This window comes from Natator depressus, chromosome 3, assembly GCF_965152275.1.
Source record: "Natator depressus isolate rNatDep1 chromosome 3, rNatDep2.hap1, whole genome shotgun sequence".
NCBI classification, from domain to species: domain Eukaryota; kingdom Metazoa; phylum Chordata; order Testudines; family Cheloniidae; genus Natator; species Natator depressus.
Window position 1 is genome coordinate 131,345,625 of NC_134236.1, and position 12,408 is coordinate 131,358,032.

The following is a 12,408-nucleotide window of genomic DNA, read 5'->3' on the forward strand; positions in this document are numbered from 1 at the left end:
TGCCGTAATAATCCTACGTCAGAGGCTGCACTGCGCAAGCGCTGATTGAGGGGGCTGTACTTGCTGGGTAGTACGTATGCGTCGGACAGAGCGGAAGTTGAGTGTGGGACGCTATTTGGCGCACGTGCAAGAGGAAAGTGGTAGAATACGCATGTGCTGAGAAGGGGGCAACAGGAAGGTGCCCCGCTGTATTGCGCGTGCGCCGGAATCCGAGTCAACGGTTGCCGGTCGGGAGGCTGAGGGGCTCGCACAGTGCGCTTCCCGCCCGGGCCCGGGCCGACGGCGCTCCATCGGGATGGACGGAGACTTCCTGCTGGCGCTGCGGTTACAGGCGCAGTGGGAGGAAGAGGAGGAAGCGGCGGCGGTAGCGGCCTGTAGCGAGTCCCCGCGCGGCTCCTCAGCGCCGCCGCGGCCGCTCTCCGTGGTGGACGAGGCCTGGGAGCTGCTGGACCCGAGCCCCGACGTCCGCGGCCTCTTCGTGCAGTTCAACGAGACGCTCTTCTGGGGGAAGCTGGCGGCCGTGGCGGTGACGTGGAGCCCGCGCATGACGCTGTACGGTAACGGCTGCGGGCGGCTGTTGGAACGGGCCGGCGGCGGGGCTCGGGGCGCTGCGGGAGCCGCGCTGCCGGGGGCTGCGGGAGTAGGAGCAGCCGGCCCCATTGAACGGCCCCGGGGAGCTGCATCGAGCGGCCGCGCTGATCCCAGGAACTCGCGGCTCCAGTTAAAGCGCGATCGCCGCGGCCGGCAGACGGGAGGGGGCCCGGGGGGTCGCAACCTCGGGAGCCTCGCTGGGGAGCTGGTTCAAACCGTAACTCGGATGCCGACCCGCTCCCGGAGGGGGCGATGTGGGGAGAAACCCGCCGCGCGCCTGCAAAGGCAGGGGGCGCCTCGCGGGCCTAGAGACCGGCCACTGAGCCCGCAGAGGGAGACCCACCAGAAGACGGGCCTGGGCCTTTCGGACAGACTCCTCCTGTCCGCAGCGCCCCACGAGGTGGTGTGTAATGATGGGGTGCGAGGGCAGGGGCGGGTGTCTCTCTAGCTCACTTGGAATAGTTAATTCCTGCCACCTCCGCTCGGGACGTGACCTGTTCAGTGACATCATGTGTCACGCTCTCCCGACTGGACACTTTCACAAACTGCGAATCCCCCCTTGGCTTCACACGCCAGGAACGTGTTTCCCCCTAGAGTAGGTAAACCTGGCGGGGCATTAGCACTGGCTGCACAGTCAGTGCTGTTAGTCTGTGTGTGGTAAACTCAAGGTGTGTGTAACTGCATATTACACTTACTGTAAGATGTAGCGCCTCCGTTTTTGTTTTCACCAATTATTTGTTTTGAAAGATTTCAGAAAAGGGAAACTCAGGTGGAAGCAGTAGCAATAGATTCATATGTTTTAGGACTATTTTAGAAGTCGTTTTTGTGTTGTTTTTTTTTTCCATTTCCTAGTTTGTACTTATTTAAGTACAATTTAAATTATTGGTTAAACTCTGGATAATTCTTGGACTTCAGCAATGTTGTGCTCTTTGGAGAGTTGTTAAAAAAAAATCTTGGTTTACTTGGCAATGTTAAGTGGACCAGTATTTGTGTATTTAATTCTCAGTTCTGCTCCACCAGCTACAAAAACAAATAGAAGTCTACCGTCTGCCTATTTTTTCTTTTTTAGATGTGCTGGAGTGTGCAGCTATGAAGGAAGAGGTGGGATGTGTTCCATCCGCCTTAGTGAGCCACTCTTAAAGCTAAGACCAAGAAAGGATCTTGTAGAGGTATTTTAAGACAATTTGTCTATGTGTAAACTTACTGTAAATCTCCTGAAGTGTATCCTATCTTAAATTGTGCACTGGAGGTCTTAATGCACGATGTTATCTAGATTATAAAATAGTCTTTGCTTTGATAGAAAACTTGTATTAATTGCTTAGTGGTGGTTGTCTAAGTATGCAAAATTATGGTACTCTCAGTCACAATTTTTCTGAACTGACACCCTTATGGGTAAGACCCAAAGTCATTCACCCATTTTACTCCCAGAAATAGGAAAAATATTTTTGAGGGATTTAAAATATCCCCTTCCTTAATGTTAAAACTATAAAGTTGGCTTCAGAATGCAAAATGAAACTCTTTCAATTCAATCTCCTGGCTGAGCAGCCCAGTAACACAAAAAGGAGGATTTGATCATACATGTAAGTTTCATGCTGTTTCTCAGTTCTCTCCCAGTTCTGTTGTTGTGAGCTGGTTGGAAATTAAGGTTGGACAAGATTCCTATTCTAAAGTGCTCAGTGATCTGCAGTCTTGTGAAATCTGCATCCTACTGCAGGCTCACAAGCATCGCTTTTCTCCTGGGGAAGTAATTTTTTTAAAAGAGCCTAAGTCAGGGGAGATCAGATTTTGAATATGTCATTCTTCATAGTAATGTGCTTTTGAATGCCCTTTAGGATATATGGAGAGAAAGGATGATTTTTAGCAGAGAGTTATTGTATTCTTATGACCCATACTTAGATTGCGAATGCATGGAAATAAAATCTGTATCAAGATAAATAGAAAGTAGTAAAGACAAAATGGGCTATTAGCTAAATTATTTTAAAATAATATATCATATGTTTTTCAGAAAACATCTAGCAATTTAATGACTTTTGTTTCAGACACTCTTACATGAAATGATTCATGCCCTATTATTTGTCACTAACAATGACAAAGACCATGAATCCCATGGGCCAGAGTTTTGCAAACACATGCGTCGTATCAATCGCATGACTGGAGCCAATGTTACAGTAAGTCGTTTTTACTTAACAGAATACAATCTAGAAAATTTAAACTATATTTTCTATTCAGGTACTATGTAACTGGATATTTCAAATATAGTATGATAATATGTTGGCACTTATTGTTAGCCAGTCCATAGGTGGTATGAACAGTTTTGGGTAGAGAGAGCTTTGTACTAGTTATGGGGAGGGGAGGAGCAAGCAGGTTGAGGAGAGTGCAGTAAAACCTGTTTGGGAATATGTAACTTGTAAACGTATATTGTATTATATTATACATTTTTTAGAAAAAAATCTCTGGAGCCATTTTGGCTGAATATTTGTTTTTAAATTTTTAGTGTTATGAACTCTTAAAGGAAAAAGACTTCAACTTCAGGATACAATTTGGGAACTAAAAATCCAGTTTGCTTTTAAGATTTAATAAAAGAGAGACTGTTGCGTTAACCATAAATTTTGTATTTTAAAGCTCACATCTATGTTACTACTAATGCCTTAGATAAATATCTTAAGTTTTGAATAAAACGCCAATTTACATTTTATTATGGTGTTTCCTCCTCCATATTTTTTTCTTTTTAGAAAATGAAAACAGAATCATCAGTTTCTTTTGTTCATAGTCAAAACTTGGTATTTTACTTCCTGGTTTTCACATATTCTTACTATAGTGCACTGATTAGGAGCAAAAAGCAGCTGCAGATAGGGCTTTTTAATGAATTCAAACAGAATATCCAGCGAAAGTTTCTATTTGTCTTAAGTTTTATAAAAGCCTTGTTTTTACAGTATCTAAATTTTGGGCCAAATTTGACCCAACCGTTGTCCTTTAGTTGAATAATAATAATAGATAACATTAAAATTCAAGAAGATTCTGTACTTCAGTTACTAACTTAAAGATGCAGGGAGGGCAGTTGATTTATTCCTCTGTCTAGGTGCAGAATAAAGCTTCATGAAAGGGAAACAAGCATTGATCCATTATTGCTTAATATCTCTTAGTGCACAGAGTGCTAGTTAATATTTAATGGTTATTAGTATGCAAGATTGTGCTGTCCATACATCAGGTGTTTTAATTTTTGTAGGGAGGGAAAAATGCTGTTTACTTGAAAGTGGTTGCTATGCATACGGTAGGCTTTCTGCTAGCAGGTAAATAATGTGCTATTTTTCTCCTGGCTCTCTGAGGGTTTTCCCCATGAGTAGTAGTAGTAAGTAGTTAAAGAATGCTAGCACATTTCAAACATGTAAAGATGAATGATTAATATGAAATGGAAATGACTGTTGTGTTTTTGTTTTATGCTTAGATCTATCACGACTTTCATGATGAGGTGGATTCATATCGCCAACACTGGTGGCGATGTAATGGCCCATGTCAGAGTAGAAAACCTTATTATGGATATGTGAAACGCGCAATGAATAGGGCACCCTCTGCGCGAGACTTCTGGTGGTCTGACCACCAACAGACCTGTGGAGGAACGTTCTCAAAAGTAAAGGAGCCAGAGAACTATTCTAAAAAAGGCAAGGAGAAAACCCAGCTAGGAAAGCTTTCAAACTCTGAGCCATCTGATACCAAAGGTATGTAACTCTGTTTTCACTTTTCTTCACTTCAGACTCACTCCTGCCCTATACAGTACTCCAACAAATGAAAATAGATCAAATACTGGAGAAATTTAGTATTAAGATTTTCTGTAGTGTTGGATTTGGTTCACATGGTTTTTGGTTTTTGTTTTTTTTTAAAAAAATGCTTGTGTTGCATTAAAGTTATAGCATAGTTAAAGGTCTGTGCAGCACTATGTAGTCATCTTCATATTTTTAGAGCAAAAATATTGGACTAAATAAATAACTCAGATTTCTGGATTTACTTGTGATCTATCTTACTATTAGCGAATCATAATTAGAATCACAGCACCTGGCCATTCAAAGGGACGCAGCTTATGAAAATGTCATTCCATCCGTATTAACTTTCATCCCAGAATTTTAAGCAGAAAACTAGTTATGCAGGCATGGCCCTGCGTATTTCAGGGCCACAGAACTTGCAGCAAAATCTTTACCCTGCACAGCAGAGTCAAAGGCTTAGGTTCTACAATACTATTAGACATTTCTTGTCCTTATCATTGTGAGGAGAGCCTGCTAAGCAATGTTATCTTTCTGAATCTAACTAGCCAGAAATAATATGAATTAACCACCTTATTTATCGCAGTGGCTTGCTAACTCCTGAAAACGAGTGTAAAATTTCAATATTCACTGTTTCACAGGTGATGACTTTAGCAGAAAGCTTCACCTAAGATGATTAACCCACAGTGCCCACCTCTCTCCCACCTGCCAAGTGGTACAACTGTCCTCTATCCAGCTTCCAAAATCAACATTTTTCTCACCAGCCCCACACTTGACATCTACTGATGCATTACTTCATTATCAATATGAAAATATACAATATATTAGACTGAAATATGGTGACAGCGTAAAATTGAATATAAAAAACAGGAAGGGTACTGTATTAATCATATATATGTCCTGCTTATATTAATTAAAAAACTCCTTTTTATTTAAATCAAGCTGCTGAAAAAGTTTTTGTCTGCCACACGAGTGTGTCAGAATTTGGGGATCTTACCACAGAACTTAGCTCCATCCTGCTGTGGAATAACAGGCTGGTATTCAAGTCCTATTTTAACTTCTTAAAAGTCAAATAGCAGGTTGTTTAGTTAACAGACTTGATACTGAGCAAATGTAGTAGATTAGAACAAAGTTACTAATCACTCATCTTTTGCAGGAAGGATACATGGAGGTGATATACGAAGCCTAATTCCTTTTAGTGGAAAAGGATATCAGCTTGGAGGAGCAGGCCTTTGGTCCTCTGAGAGACACAAAAGTTCCAACAGTATTAAGGGCAGAGAAATACCCAGTCCACAATGTTATTCAGCAGCTGGAACCGCAAGATCAGTTCCTAAAAATGAACTAAAATTTGAACCAAACACATTCAGTACCAGCATTTCCCATCCAGTTTTTACAGATTGCTCCAATCATAAAAACAGCTTTGCTTTGAACCACATGTTTCCTAAAATATCTGTCGCTAATACAAAAGCTTACAGGAATGTTGATGGGTCGCCTATTAAAATTTCTCCTGTTAATGGAGGAAATTTGAACCAAAGTCCTACAAATGCCAAGTCGGTTTTTCCATCTTCTAATGAGACACCAAAACAAACTTCCTTTGAACAAGCTGAGACAACTCTAAGATCCTGGGTTTCATCCCAGGGAAACAGCAGCTTTGAAAGTGGTGGTATACCACAGAAACGGCCGAAAACGGAAGACAAATCTGCGTTTGTAAACTACTTTATAAAGAGAGAGAGTACTGATGGCACTTCTAGAACTAACACTCCTATAAAAAACAATGCTGAACCAACAGCGTCTTCTGAAAGTTGTAGTTCTGCTGTTAGTCAGGATAAAAAAGTTAGTTGTCCTGTTTGCCAGACCGAGGTTTTGGAGACCAAAATAAATGAACACCTAGACTCTTGTCTGACATAACCTTTGAAATGCAATATCACAACTAAGTCTAAGAATTGTTTGAAATCTTCAAATTACATTGCTCAGGGTTTATCCAATTATGATTGTTGTTGTGTGCCTGTACACTGGCCTGAATTGTCCAAGCTGGAAACTTTCCTATATGTGTAGTGGAGTCTGAATTTCAGCATGAAGGGAGGGCAGTTCTGATCCTAACATGCAACTCAAAAAAAAAAATAAAAAAAAAAAAAAAAAAAAAAAAAATTCAGATTTATAGACTCTCCCGGTGCTCGTGTCCCAAAGAGCCTAAGGGTATATGTACGCTACCAAGCCTACATCAGCAAATTATGCCAGCACAGGTGACAGGAGGAGGAATTCTGTTGGTGTGGGAACAGCGCCTCCCTGAACGATTTTAGCTGTGCCAGCAGAAGCCCTCTTCTGTCCATATAGCTGTGGTCTGTGCTGGTGGTGTAGTTGGAATAAGTGTGTCGCTATGAGGTATGGTTTTTCTACACCCCGACCAACATAGCTATGTCGGTATAAATTTTGAAGTGTAGACCAGGCCAGATACACTCCTGATTTTAGTAAATGCAGTTGTGGTTGGGTTACATTTTTATTGCAGAACCTAAGAAGGTCTCTTCCCATGGTAACACTTACTAGATTCTGAAATCTTAGATGATTTCTAAAAGCAACTTAACATTTTTAACCGTTTTGTCTTTTTGTTCTTTTCCTCGGTCCCCAAAATGTTCTTTAACTCATCCCTCGCCACCTTTTAAATTTAACTTCTAAATTGTCCCCTTCCACATACACTGATACCAACTTATCAGTTTACCACAATGAAAATGTGTTAAATAGTGGGCATTTTTTTTTCTATTCTTATAACACCAAATATTGTGTTTAGGCCACAGCTACCGACTCTCCAGATATCAGTTTCTCCCAAAACTTTTTAAAGGGCAGGTAGGAATGAGGGTGGAATTAGATTTAAATTATGGCTTGTCCACAATGCCAGTGAGGGGTGTGATTCCCCTGCTCATGTACACATACTCACTCTAGCTCTTTTCAATACCCACCTGAAAGCAGTAGAAATGTATGCACTCAGCTCAGCCATATCTCTGCTGCTGCTACATTGCTATTTATATTTGCACTTGCTGGATGAGAGTGCAAGTATGTATAAACTGCCAGCAAGAGGTGTGATTCCCCTGGTTGTGTAGACATAGTTTAAGTCTTCAGCAAAAATGGGGAGCAGCTTAGAAGTTAAAAAAAAAAAAAATACAGTAAGTCTGTTTTAGCATAATCTTGTAAGTGGAGAGCATGGGTAGAAAATTAGTGATATGGGAGGGATTCTAGATACTTAACACTGCTTGATGCATTTCATGAAGCATTAGGCTGTAGACTTAAGGCCCTATTAGAGATACATACTGGGTTTTGAAGCATTGGTTAAGAGGGACAGGAATAGGAGCTGAGGAATTTAAACTTCCTTATAGCGTTAAGGCATAAGATGGTTAATTTTTTGTTTAGCCGCTTTGGTTTGTTTTTAATGTGCATGGATGGTATGCAGGCAGTGACAGCTAATTCATGGTCCAACAATCTCCACTTTTTTTTCCTTTTGTCCCTCGCACTGGCCTTGCTGCATATATTGACGCTTCAGTGGCTTTCACTCTTTAACTCCAAGAATGCGTAGTATGCGTTTCTGTATATTTGACCCCTAAAGGCGAAAACCACCAAGAATAAAAATAGGGCTGAGTTCAAGTAGCAAAATTAGAAAACCTTGTCATATCACTAGTCCTGCTACAGAATTCTAACTGAAGGCCTGAATTTAAATGCAGATTTCCAATTGAATTCCCATTGCAATCATTGGCAGAGCTTTGCTTTGCTTCCTTATCAGCCTAATTAATAGTTCAGTCAGTATATGCTAACAGCATTCTATTACATGTTATGAATACCAAGTAAGATGTATAAAGCCTACTGAAATGTTTACAGTTCTGTTGGTGCGCTAAAGGTATTTAACTGACCGGTTTGGGCAATACTGTCACAGTTTAAACTAGCTTTCCCAATGAACATATTATACACTAGGTTGCTTTTTGAACTGCTGGTAGGTATATATGGTGGCTATGATGCAGACAAAAGTGTAAATACAGGTTGTCTTGTTATAAATGTAACGTGGTTTACAGTTGACTTCCTCTGAGATGAGGAATAAACAGATCAGACAGTTACGGAATTTGACCCGTGCTAACTAATACTAGTTTCAAAGTGTAGGAAAAAAAAACCTCTAAGAATGCATAGAATGTACTCTTTTTTTTTTTTTTCAAGAAACTGAATTTTAAAATACTGACATTACTGAAATGTTTTAATGACCTTAACAAAAATGTCTTGCATATTCTGAATAAATCATGATGCTGAACCTTGGGTTGTTAAGTCTGGTTTTCACGTGGCTGTCAATGACCATTTTATTTGCTCTTTAAACACATTTTGTACAACAGTAGTCACTTTTAACAGTTCACTCCAACATCTGCACAACTTTCTCTTCTTAACTACCCCACAAACCCAAACCTTGCTGTGGAATGATAGTTACTCTTGGGGGGATTCTGTGCCATTGCACATGTATGCAGAGTTCATGTCCCCTGCAGCTTTCTCTGCTTCCCCGCAGAAAAAAGATTTCTGAAGAGGAAGCAAAGAGAAGCCATAAGAGCGCTGATGCACCCCTCCAGGGCAGCGTGGGTGCATCAATTTGGGCATCAGGAGTAGCTAGGGGAGATGTAAATCACTGCCAGAGGAGGGGGATTGGGACTGTGCGAGCGAGCGACTCTGTCACTCGCTATCACAATGGTCCTGGTGTGGAGGGGCTAGGCTTCAGGGTGTTTCTGAGGAGGTAGGTGTGGGCTGGCCCTGTCCTCTCAGGCAGAGCAGAATGTTAACGCTGCCTGCTTAGTGAATTGTTCCCATTGTTAGTGAATTCCCCCAAGAGTATAAAACAGGTGTAAAAGTTTAAAGGCTCCCTTACATTGCCAGAGTGGTGTAAATGGCCAATTTGAAATTGACAAGAAAACCAGGCAGCTAGAGCCCAGCTGCCCCCACTCCCCTGGTGAGCTGGGTGGCTGGACCCCATTCCTGGTGGGGAACAGGGAGCTGAGAAGCCCTGGGCGGCCCAGTAGGAACCTGTGGGGTATCCAAGCTCCTGGCAGGGAGCTACCAGCAGAGCTCTCAACACTGCCCCTCCTAGGTTGGTGGAAGCACTCCTGGTGAGGATGTGTCCCACTGACCTAAGGAAGGTATTGTGGACACAAGCCACCACAGTAATTACTGTGGTTGCTCTAAGTTGGCCTAACATAGGTTGACTTCTCTTTGTAGTGTAGACATAATCTAAGTGATTAGAACTGGTCTAAATTTTTGGACTGAAAAATCTTCTATTAAATGTGCTCCATGAACTGTTTACTACTGACCTTTCTGGAAATGGTCAGTAGGCAACATAAATTGTGAGTTTGATTTCCCCTGCTCTCACTTAGTCTTCAGTTGTCTATGATTTAATACTGAGCATATGGCTGCACATATTTGTTGACTAATAACTAGAAATAAAGGGTCATTACTAGCTACATTACTATTAGACAAAGGGATTTTGTCTCCAATGCTCCCCACTCCCATTCTCCATCCATCTCAGCAGTTCACCTGAATCCCTGCCTGAGTCATTTCTTCTTCCAAAAGGCTGTCAGTCATCTGCTGCAGGCACCATGAATTCTTGAACATGGCCCAGGATCCACTGATGCTGCAAAGTAGATTATAAGCAGCCCTTAATCTTAGCTGCTTTTCTGTCATTTTCTCATTGCATGGTCTTCCCATTTGTTTTTGGGTGCAATTCCAAGGTTTATTTTTGATCTACAGTGCAAAGCATTACATGGTTAGGACTTGGTTTCTTTTTCCCTGTGCACTATCAAAACAGCAGAAGGCACTTTTGCATATAGCTTAATCTTATTGACCCCTGAGTGATACAGCCATCTTCTTGGGCAAGCACATGCTTGATTTAAACTCATCCATACATTATTTATGATTGGTAGGGAGTACAGGGAAGGGGGCTGTTATTCCAAAATATGCCAGCTGATGAGTCCCCAGTGGGTGATCTTCAGGTATTTTGAAATCATAGAATATCAGGGTTGGAAGGGACCTCAGGAGGTCATCTAGTCCAACCCCCTGCTCAAAGCAGGACCAATCCCCAATTTTTCCCCCAGATCCCTAAATGACCCCCTCAGGGATTGAACTCACAACCCTGGGTTTAGCAGGCCAGTGTTCAAACAAATCCCTCCCCCCCTAGAGAGTGTAATATGCTCTGACTGGGCTCCTTTCCCCACCCCTCCCTCTTTCCTGTATAGGGACTGGCAGTGGACAGGAGTCAGGACTCTTTTCATAGCAAGGGAACCCTCAGCTAGGAAGAGCTACGTGCTTTCTGGCTTTTTTCCTGTGCCAGAGTGGCACAATGGGGCTCGATTACAGCTCAGGATCTAGGTTACGTGTTGTGCCTTTTTTCTGCATTGTAGTTTAAATAAATTACCAAAATAATTGAAACTGGAGTGATAATATTGTGTTATTTTGACAAATAAAATATGCAGAATTTTAAAATACTTTCTGCAGTATTTTTAGTTTTTTTGGTACAGAATTCCCCCAGGAGTAAATAGTGTAGAGTTGGTTAAAAACAGGCTGCACTAACTTCCACAGTTTCCATCTTTTACTTAACACAGAGTTATAGGGGATGTTTTCGATGCTTTGCCAGAAATAGTAAGTTTAAAATGATCACACAACTACTGATCTTAGGACTTGATGTGACCTGTTCTTTATCATCAGTTTTGTTTAGATGGACATATATGTATTTTAGTTGTACAAATGCCTCCACAAAACTTAATATATAGTGAAAGAAAGCAAGTTTCCTGACTTACAGGTCATTAGTTGGTTTAAAAAAAATAACTTAATAGTAGTTTCAAGTATGCACCTATCCACTTCAAGTTCTGTCTGTTTGTGTAACCCTAACAATTACACAATCTTCCCCCTCACTATTTTTTTCCACCTAGTACAGCATGAAAGACCTACAGAACCCAGAGATGGTGAAACTGCATTTGTCAACATTTTTTGGATAGGGTCAAAGTAAACAAATTGAACACAGATTTTTTTTCTAAGCTGTTAAGTAATTTTAGGTGTTACTTGTTCAGTTGTCAGTAACAACAAATTTAACAAGTGTTATTTTACATACTACCGGTGTCCACTTTCTTTACAGAATCAAAAACTACCATGTCAGTTATTTGGGGGATGTTTGGGGGATAGTGAGAGTTTTTCTAAATTCTATCTTTGACAGTGTAAAAGCATTCTGAGAAGCCTTTTGGGTTGGCCTGTCACACCTTCAAAAAAAATCAATCAAAACTGGATTGCCTAAAGAATTTGGCAATCATGGACAGCATTTTGAAAAAAAAATCTGGCTTTCTGCCTGTGAAAAGCTGTCTGATTAAGTATAATGGTAGCCAGGCATTTCTTGTGCAATAGTTGTATAAGATAGTTTCAAAGCTCTTTAAGCAACAGACTCCATAGTTATTGTATACTGGAAGGTATTAGCATGCCTCTAAGCTCCCTTTCCAGCGTATTGCTGTGGGTGCTTCTTGTAGAATGTTAAGTTTTGCACTTCTATCAGTGATTCAACTTTATGTATGAAGAATATAGTACCTCCTATGATGCTGGATGATTAAAGATGACCATTTATATTACCACTGTTATATAATTGCCATCAATCTTGTACAAAGTGTATCATGTAAGGTGTCAATAGAAATGTTACAATCCAGCAGGTATGATTATCCTGGTTAAATCTGGTATCTTTGTATTTGCAGTTATGAATATTGGCTTCTACTTGTATCATAAACCTGCGTTGTATCCCTGGGTGATTCATCACCAGATGGATTTACTTCAGGGCTAGACAGCTATGTATTGATGGCCCATCAAGGACACTCAACTCTCACAATGGGCCCCTGGAGAAACTCATCCCACCCAGTAGCTCTTCCTGAGGATGCCTGAGACAGCAAAGAGACCGGAGAAACAGGTGTTTAAAATTAAATTTTTCCTAGGGCATTCAGAAAGCAGAATTCCTATACGCGTTAGGTCTCTGGCTTCTAACACAATTGTGGCTAGACCCTTTTCCTTGTCTACAGAC

The 12,408-nt window shown here is 41.3% G+C and overlaps 1 protein-coding gene across 2 annotated transcripts; it reads left to right on the forward strand.

The window, feature by feature from the left end:
* Window positions 1-9: 9 nt before the first annotated feature.
* Window positions 10-6,504, forward strand: SPRTN (SprT-like N-terminal domain). Of its 2 annotated transcripts, none has more exons than XM_074948833.1 (5): window positions 10-552; window positions 1,661-1,760; window positions 2,631-2,759; window positions 4,037-4,307; window positions 5,503-6,504. In XM_074948833.1, exons 1-5 carry the CDS (start codon window positions 296-298, stop codon window positions 6,252-6,254), a joined length of 1,509 nt encoding a protein of 502 aa, XP_074804934.1. In that variant the 5' UTR covers window positions 10-295; the 3' UTR covers window positions 6,255-6,504. The 2 variants fall into 2 exon arrangements, with proteins under 2 accessions (XP_074804934.1, XP_074804935.1); XM_074948834.1 differs by having other exon boundaries at window positions 431-557.
* The last annotated feature ends 5,904 nt before the right edge of the window (window positions 6,505-12,408 follow it).

Excerpts from the sequence above, each read along its gene's own strand:
- SPRTN (XM_074948833.1), top strand. The coding sequence starts at position 296 with ATGGACGGAGACTTCCTGCTGGCGCTGCGGTTACAGGCGCAGTGGGAG. Across the intron at positions 553-1,660 it reads TGGAGCCCGCGCATGACGCT|ATGTGCTGGAGTGTGCAGCT; the intron begins GTACGGTAACGG and ends TTTCTTTTTTAG. Across the intron at positions 1,761-2,630 it reads CAAGAAAGGATCTTGTAGAG|ACACTCTTACATGAAATGAT; the intron begins GTATTTTAAGAC and ends CTTTTGTTTCAG.